At 45.7% G+C, this 20,337-nt stretch overlaps 1 protein-coding gene and 1 pseudogene across 1 annotated transcript in view; both read right to left on the reverse strand.

Moving 5' to 3' along the window:
• On the reverse strand, positions 1–1,600 carry LOC149358807 (very long chain fatty acid elongase 4 pseudogene; annotated as a pseudogene).
• Positions 1,601–8,466: 6,866 nt separating this feature from the next.
• The window catches only part of LOC149358808 (scoloptoxin SSD14-like), a 38,785-nt gene continuing 26,914 nt past the window's right edge, over positions 8,467–20,337 (reverse strand). Inside the window, exons 10-12 of the mRNA XM_089568920.1 lie at positions 12,660–12,665; positions 9,506–9,637; positions 8,467–8,847 (exon numbers count right to left, since the gene is read on the reverse strand). Of these exons, the coding sequence (XP_089425046.1) occupies positions 8,467–8,847; positions 9,506–9,637; positions 12,660–12,665 (519 nt within the window). The remainder of the gene's footprint in view (positions 8,848–9,505; positions 9,638–12,659; positions 12,666–20,337) is intronic.

Here is a 20,337-nt window from a genome sequence, read left to right on the forward strand (position 1 = left end):
GGTCGTCGAATCTTTGAGGTCATGTATGAGCATTATGAACACCGCCACGCGAATGTACCGAACCGCGGCGCTGAACTCTCCATTCTGGAATTGTCGTGGAAGAAATATGAGACGGGCCTCATTCGAGCTTTGCGTCAGTTATTCGAAAAGTATTCGAAAACTTGAGGGCATATTCGATTCGTTTCGAATAATTTTGAACACACACTATTTGATTCGTTCGAATAATCGAATACGTTAATATTAGATTCGCTATTCAAAAGTTCCGTATTTCGCACACTCCCAACAAATAGGAATGATAACTAACATTTCGAATAGCGTAGTGATAAGGGAGATAAGATGATAGTGCATGGACAGCTTCTCGTAAGCGTCAGCATAAAACATAAGAACAGCGCGTTGGTTTGACGAGACCTAGACTTTAGTTCTACCTTAAGCGCAAAGAGAAAAAAAAAACGCTAGTTGAAGTTGCTGCGTAAAGGCAATAAGAGATAAGCACAGCAATGCATGGGTGTGCATACCCCTTGGCAAAACATGGAACAGGCTGAAATACGATAGCGCGCACAGCGTCATTAGTTAAGCACAGACAACTTTCATTATACGTACAGTTTAGTTGCTACAAAGATCTCCACCTTCAGTTGTAACATTTAAAGTCTAAATTATTCAGTCTTACGCGTCTTCGCTGCATCCGAGCTCCCAGAGGCGCGCGATCTGTACGTCTTGACGTAAAAGTTGACGAATAGCGCTATGCCCAAACACAGTTGTGCGATCTCGATGACGCAGAAGGCGCGTGGGTAGTGGCAGTCATAGAAGAGCGGAATTTGCATATGCATCACGACGAACACCATTTGGAAAATCTGAATAGTGGTGAGGTACCTCTTCCACCAGAGACGCTTTCGAACCTCGGGACCCAGGGCAGCCAGGAAGTAGTAGGAATACATTACGACGTGAACGGAGGCATTGACGCAGACGCCCAGGATGACCTGACCGTCGTGACCGAAGTTCATCCAAATCCAGCAGTCCAGGACGACCGTGAAGTGGTGCACGACGTGAAGGAACGTGACGTGGGAGTTCTTCTTGCGCAGCACGAAGAACACGGTGTCTAGAAAGTCTCCTATCCGCACGAACGCGTACCACCAGGCTGTGCTGAGTAGGGCCATGGTGTTGTTGTCGAAGGAGGTGTAGTCAATGCCCTGGCAGAAGAAGCTGTACCCTCCGTTGATGTAGGAGTGCTTTAGGAACCTGGCAACGAACAGAGCGTTGGCCACAACCATGAAGAGGTTGTAGAGTAGGATAGGGAGCTTAAGCTCGAAGGCGGGTCTGTTCTTCATCCATCGTGGACCACCAACCTTGACCGCGTAGACGTAGGCGACCAGTAGCGGTAGCATGAACCGCGCGTCAGTGATGATGCCCCAGTCCTTGACGCGAGGATCCCTCAAAGACCAGATCTTGTGAACAAGACTCGTCGAAGGAGGCCAAGAAGTTGCTATCAGCGATTCATTCATGATGGCGAACGTCGTTGTACCGCTCCAACAGCTCGGAACACAACTGTCTTCTTCTCTCGAAAGCTGCTCAAACACTGAATCGGCGGAGGCGGATGCGTCGGGCGCTGTTCGGTTCCTATCGTGATGCGCTGCCGCTGCTGCGGCTTTGATCTTTCTTTCTTTCCCGGTGCCAGAGACGCCCGCCTGTTTCCGCAATATCAGATCCTCGGCACTCGAGCAGCGTTGTCACGTCAGCTACTTTCCCTTTCCGCGCGATGTTCCGCGCGCTCCTAGTGGGATACACGTTCCACATCCTCCGCTAGCACCCCCCTCCCCCTATTTTTCTTTTAGTCATGCCAGTATAGGAGCGCTTTTATGATAACCGTTTCTCGCAACAGGCACGTGAGCACGTCAGTGGGAACAAAATGTCACTGTAGCACATTAACAAACCAAAATGTAACGCTATCTACAACTAGGAAACCGGGTGTTCTTGGCACTGGACCCAGCTCCAGCGTATTCCGAAACACGTTTTGCGAGCCATTTCCCACGGGTGAAGGTCGTGCTATCACGCTGAGAAACGGAAGAGCTTCGTAATGCGGAGTGCGGGCTCATTTTACGCCTGGGTTGCAATAGAGCGATAGGCTTCCTGCTCTGTTGCTCTCCGCGTGCCGTGACACACACCTTAGCGAGCGAAGGTATCAATCTTAAATGACACGCAGCTGTTCTGCAATGCAAGTGCTATCGTACGCGTCGAGGTATGAACGTCCGCTCTCCGCTGGTAGAACGTGTCACGTGGTCGACGTGACCGGGCCACGCTGGGCGCGCTAAGACAAAGAAGGTGATGGAAGGGACACTTGTCTCACATGTTGTGAGATTTTGTCGCTACACGGCGCGCAATCACAAGCGGATTTGAGTATACAGCCAGCTATTTTTCTCAAAATCATCACTCGGACTGGCAATATTGGCATTTCTTTTTTCGAATCCATTTCATTCTTACTGCGTACTACAGCGCTTATTTGCTGATCCAGTGTTTAGCAGAGGCGCAGCGTCACGTGTTGCCTGAGGAAGATAAAAAAACAAAGAAAAAGATAGACTCAACCTGGAGCATTAAATGTTTTCTGAGTGCCGGACAAAGTGGGGAAATAATCTGATCCGGCAACTTATCTATTAGTGATGCATATATATATATATATATATATATATATATATATATATATATATATATATATATATATATATATATATATATATATATATATATATATATATATATATATATATATATATATATATAAAGTTACAGCTTGTAGACTGAAAATTATGCCATTTTCATCGGGCTGCTGTCAGTAACGCTTAACCGTTGAAAGTCGGATTACAACACCCAGGGGTATCGCAATAATTTATATTAACTAGGACCCAAAGCTGACCCACATAATTGGTATTTGCCTGCTTATCGAGCACACCGCACGGGCTCGGCTGGCGGCCTCAGAGTAGGCTGGGCACGTTTGTCGCTGCCTGGACGCGCTCAGAGGTGGCGGTGTACCAATAGTAAGCGTATGGTTGTTCGCTTGCGCGACTACCTTTCAGCGGCGATCACAGTGAGGAAATCCTGAGCTTCCGAGGATCGCAGCAATACGAAGCGCTCGCAGCAAAAGTAACTGCTCTCGCCACGCCGCTCTCCATCCGATCGCCGTCGCGGATTGCTAGCTGATTCTTCCCGGGAGGTCAGGACACGTTTGCGCTATCGGAATTGAAGTGGATCTCGTAACAACGATCACGCGAGACGGGCGTTGTGGTTAAAGGCAGCGAATGTCCTTGACCCTACCGTAACCCGGTCGCAAAAAGGTTTTTTTTTTCTCTAGCACTCATCTCGTCGTCTGCGAACTGTTGGTGGTCCGCTAATCGTAGAGCTGGGCGCCTTAGTGCGTAGAGAAATCGCTGGAACGCTCAGCTGTTAGTTCTGAGTAAAATATTGAGCTGTGATAAGTATGAGCTCTTTTTGTGTTCACTTTTGCGCCATCAGATCCATTGAATTTTGGTGTATTTCTTTCTTTCTCTCTTTCTTCCTTTCTTTCTTTCTTTCTTTCTCTCCTTCTTTCTTTCTTTCTTTTTTTCTTCCTTTCTTTCTTTCGTTCTTTCCTTCTTTCTTTCTTTCTCTTTCTTTCTTTCTTTCTCTCTTTCCTTCTTTCTTTCTCTTTCTTTTTCTTTCTTTCTTCAGGGGCTTAATCATCCACAAATCCTAAACGCAAATTTAGGGGTATGTTTAATCACAGACTGCGACTTGAGGTGGTTACACCATTGTTTCTTGCTATTGTTTTCGTTATTCTCCTTTAGTACCACACTCCAGAATGCTGCGGCGAGAAAGGATCGTTATCATTCTTAACTGATTTTTTTTTCGCTTGCATATTGTTTTCGCGTACTCTGTTAAGCATCATAACTATAACACAGTAGCAAATATCTAACGTGGGGAGGATAACTGATTACCATATTCCATTGTCAGTGGTGACAGCTTGGCCAACAGACTCTTAATGTGGAGTGCTGCTTTTCAGTAACTGTCGTTCTTAAAATATGTTTCTGGCTTGCTTGTCGGTCTTTGGCGCATCGGAATGCCGTGCCACTTCTTTATAGGGCCTCTACATTATACGAGCTATGCAAGTTTGCTACACACAGCGCTCACATGCCTTACAATAGGAAGCCAAAAGTTATCAACGCTACTGTTGGAAGTTTTTTCACGGGCAGTATCAGTACTTGGCATAAGCATAGACATGTGCCCGGTCGCAATTCACAACACCTGCTACGTACAGGCGCTTCATCCTTTCTGCCCTATGGTGTCTATAGACTTCTCTCTGTAAAGTATATGGACCCTCTTAGATAAAATCCTAGAGAACAGTCTGTAGGCAATACAAATGTTATGGACAGTCTATAGAAAATCTATAGATTTATGGCCGTACACTTTCAGTACACTTTTGTCTATAAACAGTCTATAGAGTATGAATAGCCAAAAAGATATTTCTAGAGGAAGGCAATGGAGTCTAAAAGAAGTCAATAGACTGCCTATAGACCATTTTTATAAAGGTGGGAAGCATTTGCAACCCTGTTCTTTTTCCGTTTTTTTTTTGTGAATTTCTCAATGTTTTCAAGTAACTAAATGCGTGCGCTTACAACATGAACGAAGTTTCATGGAAGGTGGTTAGTACGACAGCACTGATGTTTATTCATTTGTTCCTTTACACGGAGATTGTTGAACTACAACTACACGTTCGCCAGATTTGAGAAAATTTGTTATGTTGACCTATAGAGCCACGATAGACTAAGACATTGAGTACCTTAAACTGTGCGTTACAGGAGCAGCACAGTGTACTGCCACTCACTGGGCCCACGAAATCGTTCCTAAAATGCTTAAAGCAGCTTGCCTTGTTGTTTTCTCTAGAGGAAGCTGGAACGCTTTCTTTGCTTTGGCAGTGCAATCCACGTACGAGCGAGATTATTGCTCTTTCCCAAACTCAACATTTCCTTTCTTTTTAAGCCTCTTTACTCAGCACAAGGCAACTTCAAGCTTAGCTCGTATGTAGAAATGGAGCCGTGCGGCTCTACTAAGTTTCATGTGAGTGAATCTTGTTGTCCAGTGGAACGCGACTGAGGAGTTGTTGCATTTCCTTCTATTTCTCTTTTAAGAAGTACACGAACTTAGACCTCTTTGCAATTCCTTCAGCTACTCAATTCTCAACCTATGCGCTATGCGCACTCCAGGAATTTCGTTGTTTTTTTTTTTTTTCAGGATATATCCCTGTATCTTCATTCTGCACCCCAATGCTGGCCGACGCCTTAAATTTCCATAAAGAAATTATGCGTGGCAGTAAAACGGAATGTTTCGTTTTACTCAAGTTTTTTTTTTATTCTTGTACATGTCTAGAATATATGCACGACTTAAACCGTGTTTTTTCAAGGTTGTTTTTAGGTGAACGTTCCAAATTACACAGGTTACTGAGAACACATAAGTAGTTGTGCGCTAAGCTCTAACCACTGTCCCATATAAATGCTCACCAATGCTCTACGTTTGCATAATTCATTAGGTGCCGCATTCAAAATGCGTATTCATTTTTTGGACATGTTTTCGTATTGTGTACATTTGGAGTATTTCCAACCACAAGAGACGATTCTGACACCACTGAGCAATCGGAGCCTTTTGCATCGGGAAAGTATCTTCTTCAACTCAATAACTGCTCTCAACCGGGCATTGCACTTTGAGTGACACGTTCTGTACATCTAGGAGTTTCTCGGCAGCTCTCTTTCACAGTGTGATTAAAGTAAATTTTGTGCCAACTTTTATTTTCCTTTCATAACAAAAGTTAGAAATCTAAACGAATCATGTCTATCTCTTATTTCCATCACAGGAAATGAACGATTCGTTCACTTTTAGTTTCAGGCGTTGCATGCTGCTGAAATATATTTCATCCTGAAACAAATATCACGCAAAATATAACAGACTTTTTTTGTTTAATACGAAAGTAAAAACCAAATATTTTAATTCATTGCTCATTTGCAGATAAAGGCGAGCGCTACCTGTCAGCAAGCAACGTTTTGGAGCAGCATCTTGACTGGAGTAGATAACCCAAATCAGTGCAAAACACGAATCATTTCACATGTCAACACCGAAATACTTCCGTGACAGCTAAACGCATGGAGACGTGCGTTGTTTAGTTTTGTTTCTTATTAAGTGACCCCGAGCAAGCAGCTTGCTAAGAATGTCAATGGAGCTTCTTGCTGTGAAGTAACGCTGTCTTTTTTAATTACATTAAATTTTCACTCGTTCCGCCGTTAGATCACAAGTCGCGCCACAATGTTTGTCACCGCTACGTCATGTTATCCCAGGCAGTTCCTATCGTGGGCTTCTATTAGCTCCTTTTTAGGCTCCTTTGCATTAACGAGCTCGGAATAAAGTACCATCTAGTCAACCGAATTGCGCCACCATGACCACATGGTGCTTTCATCCACCACGCATGTTATGAGGAAAGAATATCTCCATTCAGGCAAACGGTGCCCTTTTTAAGCTTCCTGTTCCGACTCTCGCTGCATTTTCTTAGTTTTACATCTACAGCTCCGTGATTTGGAGAAATTTTTACATGCTTGAATGGCGAATTTTTCGGGCGTAAGGTGCAAGAAAGAAGCAATAACAGCCTACCCACGGGGGCTAAGAAAGAGAACCATTGCATAAGGAGACGCAGGGCATCAACTAAATCTCGGCTTTTATAAGCCCTCACTCCCTCGCCGTAGCGTTATATGTTACTTGTCCACACATTTCGATGGCCGTTTCCACTACCTGATGACTGATGGTCTAAGGCAGATTTATCTGCATGACGTTTTGAAACGGGTAGACCCATATTGTGCTTGCGCCCTCTATGACCATTGAGAAGAGTTTGCACGGCACGCGATAGCGCCTACCGTCAAAAGGTGGCGCATCTTGTCTAGCGCAGAGTGTAATCCAGAGGGGTAGCATGGGGGCACGGGCCCCTTCCTAATGAACAAAGTCCCTGTCTTTGACACCTACAGCTTCAATCCAGTGCTTTCTTGCGCAAAGCTAGCGCCTCTACGTTAACTGTGCCACCGATTCAGTCCCAATAGTAATTTTACTCCCGCGGTTACTATATATCAGATCTCAACATAATAGGGGGCTAGAGCTTCGCCATGAGGCTGCTGAACATTGAGAAAAGATGAATGAAACAGTACGTGCTTCACTTCTTTTTTGTTAGAAGAGTCATGGAAACAACTCCCTGCTGTACACAACGACGGTCTTTTATTTGCTGTACAACGCCTTTGCTGCGCTTACCAGGAAAACAACACATGTAATAAATAAGTACCGTAGGCTGCTGTGCTAAAATATAAGCAGAGAACAAGCATAAAAATTGACAAGTGTTCCGCAGTAGGTGCATCCCTGTTGCCGGAAGTACACAGCACCAGCTTATGTATTTCGGCATGCAGTAAGCAAACATTTTTTGCTGTTTAATACTGCCGCAAGAAAAGGCTGTATTGCTTTCGTTCACTTAGTAGCAGCATGCCATTTTTGCGCGGAGCTTACGAACATTGAAATGACATCAAGTAAACACTCATTTACACATGCCGTGCTCTCTCAATAGAACATGGTAGTTACCTTCGTGCACTGAAATAAGTATAGCTTGCTTGTGTAGCGCGTCCGATGCCACGACAATTAGCGCGGCATACAGTAGCTGTATGAGTCGGCCCTCTCGCGTTTAAACCCAGCTACTTTCACAATGAGCGTGTCATTAACGCTTAGTTCTTACTGAGGAGCAGACGTAGACGCGTCATGACAATAAGTTAGAAAGCTTCCATCGGACATCGTGACTACAGCACTAATGTCTCGGAAATGGCAGTAGCTGTTGGGGCGCGTCCACACATTTCCACCATCGTTCTTAATATCTTGATTTTTTTTTACATATTTGCAAATCTTGCTGTGGCTCGACAGAGGCAGGACATTCTGAAATACTGTTCATGCGGTATTGCTTGCGTATCCGTTCAGGTACAATCTTTTACATCCTCAGGTGTAATACTTTTCGGCGTGTGTTCTTGGAAAAAAAAAAGAAATGCCTTATTTTCAGTCATTAAACAAACCTATTGCATGAACAGATATTACACAGGAATACAATCTACGTCCACGTTTCATCTTCCGTTTAACTTACAGCCACCTCAGGCTGAAGTTTCGATACCCGTAAAACTCCACTACCTGCACCGACTATGAGAGTATCCACGTGACGTCACGGGCGCCATTTTGCTGCCCAGCGCGTAGCTTCAGCAGTGCAAGCCGGAGCAGGAGGCGATAACCCCGTCAAACCCGACGAAGACCTTTCTCAGTGCAGCACAGGCAACAAAATGGCGGCTTCTGTGGCGTCGATGAATACACCCAATAAGAAAATCATATGATGCACTCTACCGGTAGTCCTTCAAATAGTCTCCTGCGTCTGCTACCGGGTTCTCAGTGGTAGCCCCCACCTACGGGGTAATCAGCGTACCACCCAAACGCACCGTAGCCACTTGAGTAGGCCCCCATGTCGAGGTAGCCTTCAGCTTGGTTTCCGTAGCCAGTGGCTGAACCCTGCAGGTCGCCCTGAGGAGATGAAGGTGCTGGCGCGTATGCCACCTGCGCCGTAGCCGGCGAGCGCTGGAACTGTGCTGGTTCTGGAACAGGCTCCGCCACCGGCTCGTGGTGCACCTGCCTTTTGACCGGCTGCACCAGGACAGCTCCAGTGTACTGCGGCCCGTGTCTGACGGCCAGCACCGGTTGTTGTTGCGCGACAAAGGACTCCTGGCGTCCTTCGTGGTCTTGCTTCGTCACTGGAGCGGTCACCACGAATGGCTAGAGAGGCAAGGAGAATAGCAAGAATAGCAAGAAATCAGAGGCTCCTAGGCATGACGGTAATAGATTGAGCTCGGACTAGACATGCTCCACCCTCTTCCCCTTTAAACAAAGATTTTTGTTTCCTTGCGAAAAGTATGTGCAGGTTGATGGCCTGTGTCGAAATGTCCGTCTTGCTTGCGATTGAACAATACATTGAAGCTCAATTACTTCGCTTAAGGGCACCCCGTCGAAAAGAGAAACAGAAAATTTACTGTTGTCATCACAGACTTTTCGTAGTATTTTTGGTCATGAACTCCAGTAACAATATAATTTTTCCTACTTTGTGCTGTTCCCAGCCGTAGTGACAGAACTGCAGAAATATACAGCAATACTACAGAAAAGTTTGTCGTTACGGCAAAATTATAAAACGTTTCGTCATATTTTAGGCACGACTCTGTCATTTTTTTCGGCTGGGCAAGAGCCAGAAGGTGGCGAACTAATCTTTGGAAACTACTTACAAGCACAAAATTCTCATATTTCTTTCAACGCCTCTGAATTTTCTTGCTTTGAAATAGAGTTGAACCTCGTTATAACGAAATTGAAGGGGCCCGGCGATGACTTCGCTATAGCCGTAGCTTTGTTATAATCAGTGTTATAATCCCGAACGAAACAGTACCTCCATTGACTGCTGTTGTTGCTGCTGCTGCTGGCTCTCCTCAGCAAGCAGTGGATCGAAGTAGAGCAGCGGAGGCAACGCCCGCGCGCAGCCCAGGGATGCCAGGGACAGCAGGGCACCGATGGCCAGGTGCTGAGGAAGTAGGCATGGAGGATTTGAACACAGAGCGGAAAAATTTTCGCACGTTTATGAAAGCCGCGCAGAAGACGTGAGCGGAGAAGCAGTCTGACACAGCGGAAAGGGCATAAAGAAGGAAAAAATAAAAATGAAAGTGAAAGAAGAATAAGGGAAGAAAGAAACAAACAAAAGAGACAGAAAGAAATAAAGAAAGGAAGAAAACAGGAAAGAAAGAGAGAAAGAAAGGAAGAAAAAAGAAAGAAAGAGAGAACGAAAGAAAGAAAGAAGGAAAGAAAGGAAGGAAGGAGAGAAAGAAATAAAGAAAGGAAGAAAGAAAGAAAGAAAGAATGAATGAATGAATGAATGAATGAATGAATGAATGAATGAATGAATGAATGAAGGAAGGAAGGAACGAACGAAGGAACGAAAAATAATGGAAGAAATAAAGAAAGTAAGGAACAAAACTTTGAAGGGACACTTAAAGGGGCCCAGAAACACAATCTTAGTTAACTGTTTTACCTGTTGATTGCATACAGTGAGTAATAATGGTGCTATTAGCGTCGGTAATACCGCGTATATTCCGTTTTTTTAATATTTTAATGTCCTCCCAAAAACAACTTCATGGCTCTGATGGTGTCGCCACACAGTGGCGGGTTTTTAGCAGCGGATATGACATCACCTGGCGCGAGCTTGATGATCGGACAAACAGTAAATATACTGCAAATTGTGTGAATAAATAGAGACACATTTTGTCACCTGTCTGCGTTTTATATTAGATCAACAAAAACAACTTGTTTGTCTTAGATAAAAGCCCTGCAAAGCAAGAAAAATAAAAATACGCCACCAGGGGCGCTCTGGTATGGAAACAACGCTGCCAGTCTCAGCAAGAACGAGTTACAGAAAGCAGGCAACCATAGAGTACAAACTTCCGCGACGTGCTCTGGCTGGCTGTTTTGATTGGTCGCGCCAGGTGCCGTCATTGGGAGAGCGAAATAGGAGTGGGAAGCCCCGCCAAAATCGAGTTGAGGGCAGCGCTTTGTTTGCTTGTATTTTGAAATTTCTTCACTGAATAACTCCCGTTCCTGTACATCGATTCCTGTAATTCTTTTTAAGTCAGCATCTGTGTGACATAAAGAAGCCACCTGAAGTATAGCCGGTATTCCCCCAGGCAGTGTTTCGCAGCCCCTTTAAAGGGACACTGAGGAGAAATTGAAGTTGGCTTGTATCGACAGAATACCAGCTCCTGATTACAAAAACGCCACTCATACTGACAACAAAGCTCTTGTAACGTACAAAAGAGCAAGAACCAAAATACAAGTATCGCCGCCGCAGGCCAAACTCGCAAGTACAAGCGTGATGACGTCATAGGACAAAGCAGTGTTGCTAGAACCAATCGTTCCAGCAACTCTAGGACCCGAGCAGCCACAAATCACTGAGGCGCAGCCAGTGCATGCGCAAATCTTCTTGACGTCGTCAGATGGCGCCACGTGCCTGGCAGCTACGCGCGCGCCTGAAGCATCGGGACCAATCAGCGCCTGCTCACCGGCGTTAGGGGGGCTCCCGGTATTCCGCTAGCGGTAACAAGGTACACAGTATTCTAAAGGTGTCTTTTTGCGAGAACTTCTTTGACGACTTCGAGAACGAGATACATCGTAACGCTGGCAAAATGCCAGTGCAAACGTAAGCGAAGCACCTGTAGCGCCGGCCGCAATAGCCGATAGATGCCTTCAACGTGCGGCCGGCGGTAGCTTTCTTTTCGGCTGCTGCTAGGCCGCACTGCTGGCCGCCAGAAATCACGGAGTCTGCGTTACGTCATGTTCACGTCATGTTGTACGTCACTTAGTCCTGTGTCGTCATAGGAGAATCCCAAGTTTGAATCAGAGCGGCGGGAAAAACTTTTTCAACTTTGAATCCAAATTTCTTAGAAATAAATGCATCTTTCGCTGCCGGCCAAGTGGCAACAAAGCCATGACATGCCGAACTATCGTATTTTGTTATAAAAAATATTAATAGTGCTCTCCTCACTATCCCTTTAAGCTCCGCCTTAAGGGCATGACGCGGCAGCGTAATGGGTTAATGCCCATATCTGCAGAAGGCCATTCTCAACTTTACATTCATAGATCCCCGAGAGTCCTCATACCGCTCCTGGCTCAGTCATGCAGCGGTTAAGCGATGCGCCACTGCCCTGCGATAGCATTGCAGGCAGGGGCTTATTATTTTTATTCCCTTTTCGGTTGCCCCAACCTATTCTTTGCCCTGTGATAGCAGGTGCTCTCAGCGGTGGGCCTTGTGCGACCCAGGTTGCAAATCCCGAGTAACCATTCATTAATTTGATGGTCACCTGCCACGGTGGGCAGGTTGTGATGAAGCCGCTAGGTCACGTGTCCTATAGGTGGCCCACCTGCCTCCTGGGTTGCTGTCTGGGGACCACCTGCCAGAGCCATGCTGGTGATTGTTTGCTCACTACGCCGACACCGAATCTTCTGTAGAACTGGGCCTTTAATGCTGTTGCGTTAAAAGAATGAAGGAGAATAAGAGCAAAGTAACAACGATAAGCAATATTCTTACAGGAGTTATACGCAATCGGACTTATATCTTCCTAGATTTTTTGGCCCCATCACCGGAAAGAACAATGCGCTTCGTGGGGCTGGAGGCTGTAAAAAGTGTTAAACTTCGCCATCGACGCCTTGCCACGATTTCGGAAGGCTGAGCATTACAAGTGCGCACTGCAGCAGCCAAGCCGCTCATACATGACGGAGCTTTTCAATAGCGTGTTTCGTCTAAACTCAGCACCGAATTTCACTCCGACCAGGACAAAGGCGGACGCTGGTGGTCAAGGTAACCGCCCCGCGTCCGCTGAGCGAACCACCGCCATAATCGAACGTGCACGCCAAGGCACTCATTGCGCACCGCGTTCAACGTTTGGCGCAATGCTTCTCGAAAGGAGAGTCCTCGAGCCGAGATTTCCGCGAGTCCCAGCGCTTTCTTTGGGCACGGCCCCTCGCCGAACAAAACGGGACTCGCTTAGAGGCGTCACCCGCTTCTTCGTTGTGAGAGGAAGTTGTCCGCGCAAGCGAGCCAAGCGCGCTCGCGTTTGTGAGTGGGCGCTGCTTGCGATGATGACGACTCTGCGCGAAGACTCTCGAAAATGGTTTCCAGAGGGTTTCGAAAAGACGACGACGATGGCCGCGCGGAATTGTTTTCGATCCCGCAGGATCCCGTCGGCTTTCTTCACGATGGTCCGAGTCACCTTTTGTTCAAGACCGCGCGTGCTTTTCGCGACGTGGAATATTGCTCAAGAGTCGCAAGCTAACCCGCGTACCCACGCCACCTTCGCGTCCTTTAAGGCCGGTGTCTGTGAGTCAAAGTCGCGAGCTGAACACTCCGTGTCCCAAGAACGCCTTTCTTCTCGTTCTATTCTCTGTGTTCGCTGTATTCTGAGGGCGTACTCGTACTCAAGTACGACACCTTTCGGCAACCGCTGCTTGTCCTACCGACGCTTACTTATGCTTTGTTTGGTCAGTCCCGATGTTGAAAGCTCCTCTCCATTCTCCTCTTTCAATTGTCTCCTCTCTTCTGCAGTGTCTGCATTTTCTTCGTGCGAGCGCGTCCTCAGTCAGCTGTGGAGGCGACAAAGAGAAAGCTCTCCCGGCATTCGGGGCTTTGTCTCTAAGTTTTCCCTGTTCACGGCGCGTGTTGTGGCCACCTATTGACGCAAGTTCGCGACGTGGCTGTCTAAATACTGTACTTTATTTTCCAGGTTCGTTTTCCTGATGTCTACAGCAGAAGGCGCAGACGTGGAATCAGGTGCATAGAATTCATTAAAGCAAATGAATATTTCAAAGAGAAGTGACCAAAAATTAAACGATTGAAGTTGGACTATGAAACGCTTCAGAATTAGTCGTATTTGAGAGCAGTTATTTTTTAATGTATTGAAAGCACGGAGAAAGATGAATACTTGTCGGTTGCATATTGGTGTGTAGTACTCGTTCGGAGGCGAAGTAAAACGAATGTTGCAGTCAAGCCCACGGGCTCAAAAAATGTTTTTTAAACTCCTTGACAACGTAATGGCCCACTACTGAAACAGCCCAATGTGCGAATGCACAAGACATAATCTAAAAGCCCCGGCGCGGTGGCTCAGTGGTTACGGCGCTCGGCTGCTGACCCGAAAGACGCGGATTCGATCCCTGCCGCGGCGGCTGAATTTCTTTGGAGGAGAAATTCTAGAGGCCCGTGTACTGTGCGATGTCAGTGCACGTTAAAGAACTTCAGGTGGTCAAAATTTCCGGAGCCCTTCACTACGGCGTCCCTCATAGCCTGAGTCGCTTTGGGACGTTAAACCCCCCAAAACAATAAACCATAATCTAAAACCTGTGCAGAAAACTTCCAATGGCATTTTAATTCTTAGCTCAGTAAACGCAGCCAGTCTTCATAGCAGTCTGGAAGCTTCCCAAGGAGGCCCTAATGATTTATGAGATCAGTCGTTCACCGCTATTATTCTGGGTGTCAGCGTCTTTGCACTTGAAGGCAAAAAATTAGCAGCACTTTTTTCGGTGTGTGGCTTCCTATGGCACTCATAGCAGTAGTAATGGCTGGTGAACAAAATCCTTGCAATAAGGAGGGGGGAGGGGGGAGGGGGGGGGGGTTCGCATTGCGAACAAAGGTAGCTTTCTTTTCCACTTCGTCTCAAAACACCGCAAGAGCACAAATGATGGGGCCCGGCTGTACGACCTACCTTAAAGCAAACATTTCATAACTGCTCCTTGTGATGTCAACAGAGCATTTTAAATTGGCTTCCGTCTAGTGCATTCTAATGAAATTTTGCAACTTTTTCTTTTCATGCAAGCAAACATTTAATATAGCAAGAAATACGCAACTAAAATTGTACGCCATAGATGACATCCTGCGAACACACATGGGGACATTGCAAACAAATGTTCATCCTCTTGCAGAAAGTATGTTGCAGCAGCTCTTAAAAGTGACACCACCGGAAGAGCAATCGTTTTGTATATCCTGATGTGCACGACAGTCTGCCTGGTAATAGGTCCTTGTGCAATCTTTCCATTATTTCTTCATCTTATCTCGACAACTACCTCAGTGGCAACTACGTACGGTACGCAGACCTTCCCTCTTGTCTGACAGTTGCCCGAATAAACCACAACGCAAGGTCATAACCGCAGTTCGGCAAACGCGAGCAGCTGTTGTCCTTCAATAGCTGTGATATATGTATAACTGATAATTTGCAACGGTTACAGCATACTGCTTCATGAGGCGGACAGGAATTTTGCCTTACTTCGTACGTTACCATCACACCTGTGCACGTACCTGGCCACTCGTCGTTCTCTGAGCCATTCTTGGAGTTCTGGAGTGAGTCTTGCCGTTCCTGCCCGCCACTGGTCATCTGTGTAAGCATCCACGCTGTGTGTCATGGCTTCTTATATACGAACCAGGTCACCCGCGACATCGTGAGGTAGACACGTGTCTGCCTCCAGTTCAGGTTCTCCACTCCCATTGGAGACCTCTACAAGAGCTCACAATAATCGCTAGAAAGCCTTTTTTTTTTTCATTTTCTTCTTCTCTCACTCTCACCAAGAGCCTATGACATTTCTTGCAACTGTTACTTTTCACTCTATGCCGCTTTGTCTTCTTCTTCTTCCATGATCTATCGGCGTGAGGGAAGGAGCCCTTGAAAAATACCAAGGCTCCCAGAAGTGCCAGTCGGTGTCCGTCCAGCTCAGACCAGCGACATCGCTTCGCGCGTTGCTCAAGCGCATCGTTTTCACGCATCGCGCCACTCACTCCGTTGCGTCGGCAGAGCCAGGGGCCGTGAAGTGTTTCGCACGACAATTCTTCCTTGGTTCGAGAGACTCCGTAACAGTGCCCAAATTTAGAAGTCGCGCTAGCTGGTCCGAAACGGGGCGAGTGCCTTTGTTTTCTTTTTTTCACCGCTCATTCTTCTCTTTTAGAGACTGACTCCGAGAAGAGAAAGCGTTTCTAGACTGACTGCCATCAGGGAAGTGGCGCTCCGAAAAAAACAAAGGCGGAAGTGTTTGCTTCGCTTTCGCATGCTGAGAGCATGTGTTCGATTATGAGATACTTCAGGTGTAATAATAGTCAACGTGTGCATTTAACTGCCAATTATCATATGCCGTCGAATTAAGGGTTTGAGTGATTTTTAAAACGAAGTCGATACAGCCATGTCTGTCTCAATGGCAAATTTAGCTTCGAATGGCAATGTTCTCAAGTGAAAAAGTCTGAAGACCTTTCTGTGGAAACCGCAAGTTCGTTAAACCAAGCTTACGGAACCACCTTTTTGAGCATAGTGTGATTAAAGGTTCCAGCCCCTGATGGGCCAACACACGTTTCGGTCCGTGTTGTTGCTCACTTCCTCGCTGTAAGAAATTTATGCAAGTATTAAAACTTCCGATATGATTGTGGCTCGTGAGAGGCCCCAAAACTAAAGGACTTATATGTATAACCCTCTCACTAGGTTCTTTAAGATATTAAAGTGAAGTGAAGTGAAATGAAGTGCAGTGAAGTGAAGTGAAGTGAAGTGAAGTGAAGTGAAGTGAAGTGAAGTGAAGTGAAGTGAAGTGAAGTGAAGTGAAGTGAAGGGCACGAAGGGTACCAAATTGAAAATAGGCACTCCTGTCGCAATACGACTTGGCTCTTGTCGGCGAAGCAGTAAAATTTTACGAATTTTATAGCTGACTTCCATGAAATCGACTTGGCATGAAAAAAAGCTTAGGAACAGTTTGACAAATGGTTGACAAAACTTGACTGCAGGAACAAAGACAAAACGTGGCCTTTATATGTAGACGTGTATTTACATGTACACTTCAAAGGACGTGCTGTTTCTACTGTTGTCATCATCATCATTTATTTTACAGCCTAAAGGGTCTCTATAGCTACATTAGGGCGGGGGGAGGACAAAAATTATTACCCTGGCAACAAAAGAAAACGCTAGACAGACATTTGACCGGGAAGTCTTTATATTTGATAAAACGATCGCTAAGTGAAAGCGCATGCCTTCCGCAGAAACAAGAGATGAGAGAAATATAAAAGAGCGCAATTCCGCATCACCCGGCTCCGAGTTCGCATTCAGCGTTAAGGCTCAGTCCTTTCGAGCGTACGGACCGTCGAGAGCGCTTACGTCGGGCCTCTTTCGATCATCCGGATGTCGCCCTTCCTCTAGAAGAGGAAGTAGCACCGGAGGACGCCGGGTCAGTGGCTTTCAAGCGTTTTCGCCGCGTCGCCGTGCGGAGGGTAGATTAGGCACGAACTCTGACCCCCATGACTCGCGCGTTCCGACATCGAAAGCAGGAAGATGAGTAGGCGCGTTGGGAACGTTTTCCTTGAAAGAGCTTCATTGATCTCCCGGGAGAAACGGAGAGAGAGGGGGGGGATTAATGGCCTCACCGGTAACCCCATGCGCAAGGCTCGGAGGTGCCTCGGTTGCTTTGGGTAATTGTCTGGAGGAAGCTTCCGCTTCCGGCGGGCTTTAAATGGATTATACGGTCGGAAGCGTCCTGTTAATCCAACGTTGGTTGCTAGACTCATTTATATCGCACGTGCTATCAGCCGCAACAGGTTTAAAAGCCGCGTGGGTTGCTCAATAAGGATTCAAATACAATGAGGTATTGTTGAAGAAGTGCCAGAGATAGCTTATCATACTGTGATAGCTGACTACAAGGAGAAGTGTAAAAGTTATCGCCTCAAAAGAAAATCGAGGGGGACACCACTTAATCACTGAATTCGTGTGACAGTGCGACAGCATAGATGCTTGTCTTGCGCCCTTAAAGGAGTACCTGATGTTTCAGGGAAGCTTGCGATCACTAATTTTTAAAAATAGGTTAAAAAAGAAAATCCTCTTGCGGCAGAGTAATACCAGTGTTGATGGGCGTCAAAAAACAAGTGAGCCATGTTAGCTGGTTAAGGAATTATCTAAATTCTAATAGTTCCCCTTTTAACATTTAGCGATAGGCACCTGACTGCAATTAAGAGATTTGTAGCCGGCCCTTAGAAATACCCATATCAGTTTTTAAAATTTCTAAAACGCGATTACCCTCGCCGCTGTTGCTCGAAAAATTGGGTTACACCGGACCAAAATACACGCGCTTTCGAGCAGCTTGCAGGCAAAGCAATCCCTCCAGTGCATGTAACTAGTACAAATAGCCAAATTTTGTCGAGCCACTGCGCCGAGGGTAATCGCGTTTTCGAAATTATAAGAACTGATAAAGCTTTTACTAAAGGCCGGCAGCAAATTCCCAATTTCCCAATTGCAGTCAGGTGCCTATCGGTAAGTCCAAAAGTCAACTATTAAAATTTTATGTTAACATGATTCCCCCATTTTGTGATTTCCGCCAACACTGGTATCACTCTGTAGCAAAGAGCTTCTTTTTACATCAAATACATTATTTTTAAAATAGGTGATCACCTTCACTGAAACACCTGGTATAGGCCCCCAATTTCGTTGGTATGTTTTGTTCTCTAAATTAACCGGAAGGCAATACTATGCATGATTTATCACGTGGTATTCGCTTATGACGAATAAATAATTTGATTGAATTTTTCTGTCATGCTGTTTCGGTTTCAAGCACCGAACGATTGCTGTGACGTCAAAGTGTGTTTATATATCACGCGAGGCATGAAAAAACTGCAATATAATCTCTGCTTCTACGTTCGCTGTCATTCCGGCTCTTGAGGCAGGCTGGCAGGCAGCCTTCCCCTCGCGCGGCTACCACTAGCGGCTGACGATATGATCTTGTACGCGGTTGCTTTTGAGGCGGTGTTGCCTCAAGTGCTTTCGCACGTCCTACTCGGTTTACCTGCGTCAAAATCCTACCTTTTCTTTCAGCTTTGCTTTAGTGCTTTTCATCCAAAAAGGGAGATCGAGGGAGTCGGAAGGGGGTGACCCGTGGCGCGCGCTTTGGCGCCCGAACGGCACCGTGGATGGTATGGCTGTGCTTGACAGGGACGAGACTGAAATGATGTTCAGTTTTACTCGGGGCGCGGTAAACTTACAGACCTGTGTTTTAATGGTCAGCAAAAAAGTGTCCGCATAACGGTTTGGTTTGGTTTATGGGGTTTAACGTCCCAAAGCGACTAAGGCTATGAGAGACGCCGTAGTGGAGGGCTCCGGAAATTTCGACCAACTGGGGTTCTTTAACGTGCACTGACATCGCACAGTACACGGGCCTCGAATTTCTCCTCCAAAGAAATTCAACCGCCGCGGCCGGGATCGTGTCCACAAGTTTTGTCCGCAGGATTACGACTTTCTCTGAAGATAAATGTGCGAAAGTGTGATTGGTCGTTCTCTGAAGATAACTGTGTGAAATTGTGATTGTATAGATAGTGTGTGACAAAATGGTACCATCAGAAAACTTTGGGTTGATGAGGCGTAATTAGTGAATTAATTAAAGGCGAAAACGCGAAAAAATACGCTCAGACGTCAAAATAACCAAGGACGTCGATATAGTACGTGGACGTCAGAACAGCCATGGACGTCGATATAACATCGGAATGAAACAAAGCTTTCGCATTTCTCCAGTGCAGGTCGCTGCAGTGATTTCAAAGTTTTTGCTGATTCGTGAGCGTGGGTGTCTCTGCCTTGTTCGGCGGGACTGCATTGGAGTGCGGTAGGGCATGGTTTGCAGTGGCATGGATGAGACCCACTTAACGAATACGGTTGCTACAATCTATAGACTACAATACGTATTAAACAGTATTACGCCGGATACTGCAAAGCATTTAGTAATGATTTCATCAGTACTCTCGGAGACGAGAGGCTGCATTTGTTTTAACGCTTGCGTCGGATTAATAAGCCTAATAAACGCTGCTAGACAAAATTACACTTTCAGAAATACTATCACTCGCAGCGAAATTATCCATAACATTGCCAGACGCCGTCAAGCCAAACATATGAGACGCAACGGTAAAAACCGATGCAAACAAACTTGGGACATACGAGCAGCGGAAAGCGTGACAGCCAGGCAGCTTCCACGAGGGCAATTGATGACCAACATGAAGACACTCTCTAAATTGATTTGTGTAAGGAATAGGACTATTTATTCTAAAGGCACCGCTGAGAAACACAAAAGTCTCAGTTCATCGTGTTCGTAGTTCACATTCACAGGCACGTGTGTCAGCTTTGAAGCTGAACGCAATTTTTTGCGTTATTCGGCGTAAAATGTTCAAAAAATCATCACGAATTCATTTAACGAAATAAAATATATGGCAAAACTGAGAGGGTAACAGAGCACGACAAATGAATGCGCGTATGATTACTCCTGCTTAATTAAAAGCTGCCATCAATAAACGTTTTCAGCCTTCGAAACAACCGTAAGATAGGTTCACGGCTTTAATAATTATTTTTTCCTGCTAATTTTTATCTGAATCTAGCATTTTTAATCACAAGTTATCTGTTCTGTTTTTACACGTTTGAGTAATAAAGAATATCGCGCTTTATCATAGTGTTGCCTTGAGAGTGCGACTTGTTTTTAAACCTGTGCTGAGTTATTCAGCATCTGCATTGTACTACAAATTGTGTTGTACTTTCTGGCTACTCGTACAATGATAACATGTTTTTCACTATTTCGTAAATGTGTCCCATATGCTGTATATGTATGCCCTGTGCACTCAGGCGTCCTCAAGTGGAGCTTGATTTCACATGTTTTTTTGCCTCAGCCTACCTGAATCATTTCTTATAGTGACAT

Source organism: Amblyomma mixtum, chromosome 2, assembly GCF_055824585.1.
Source record: "Amblyomma mixtum isolate Tamu chromosome 2, ASM5582458v1, whole genome shotgun sequence".
Classification (NCBI taxonomy): domain Eukaryota; kingdom Metazoa; phylum Arthropoda; class Arachnida; order Ixodida; family Ixodidae; genus Amblyomma; species Amblyomma mixtum.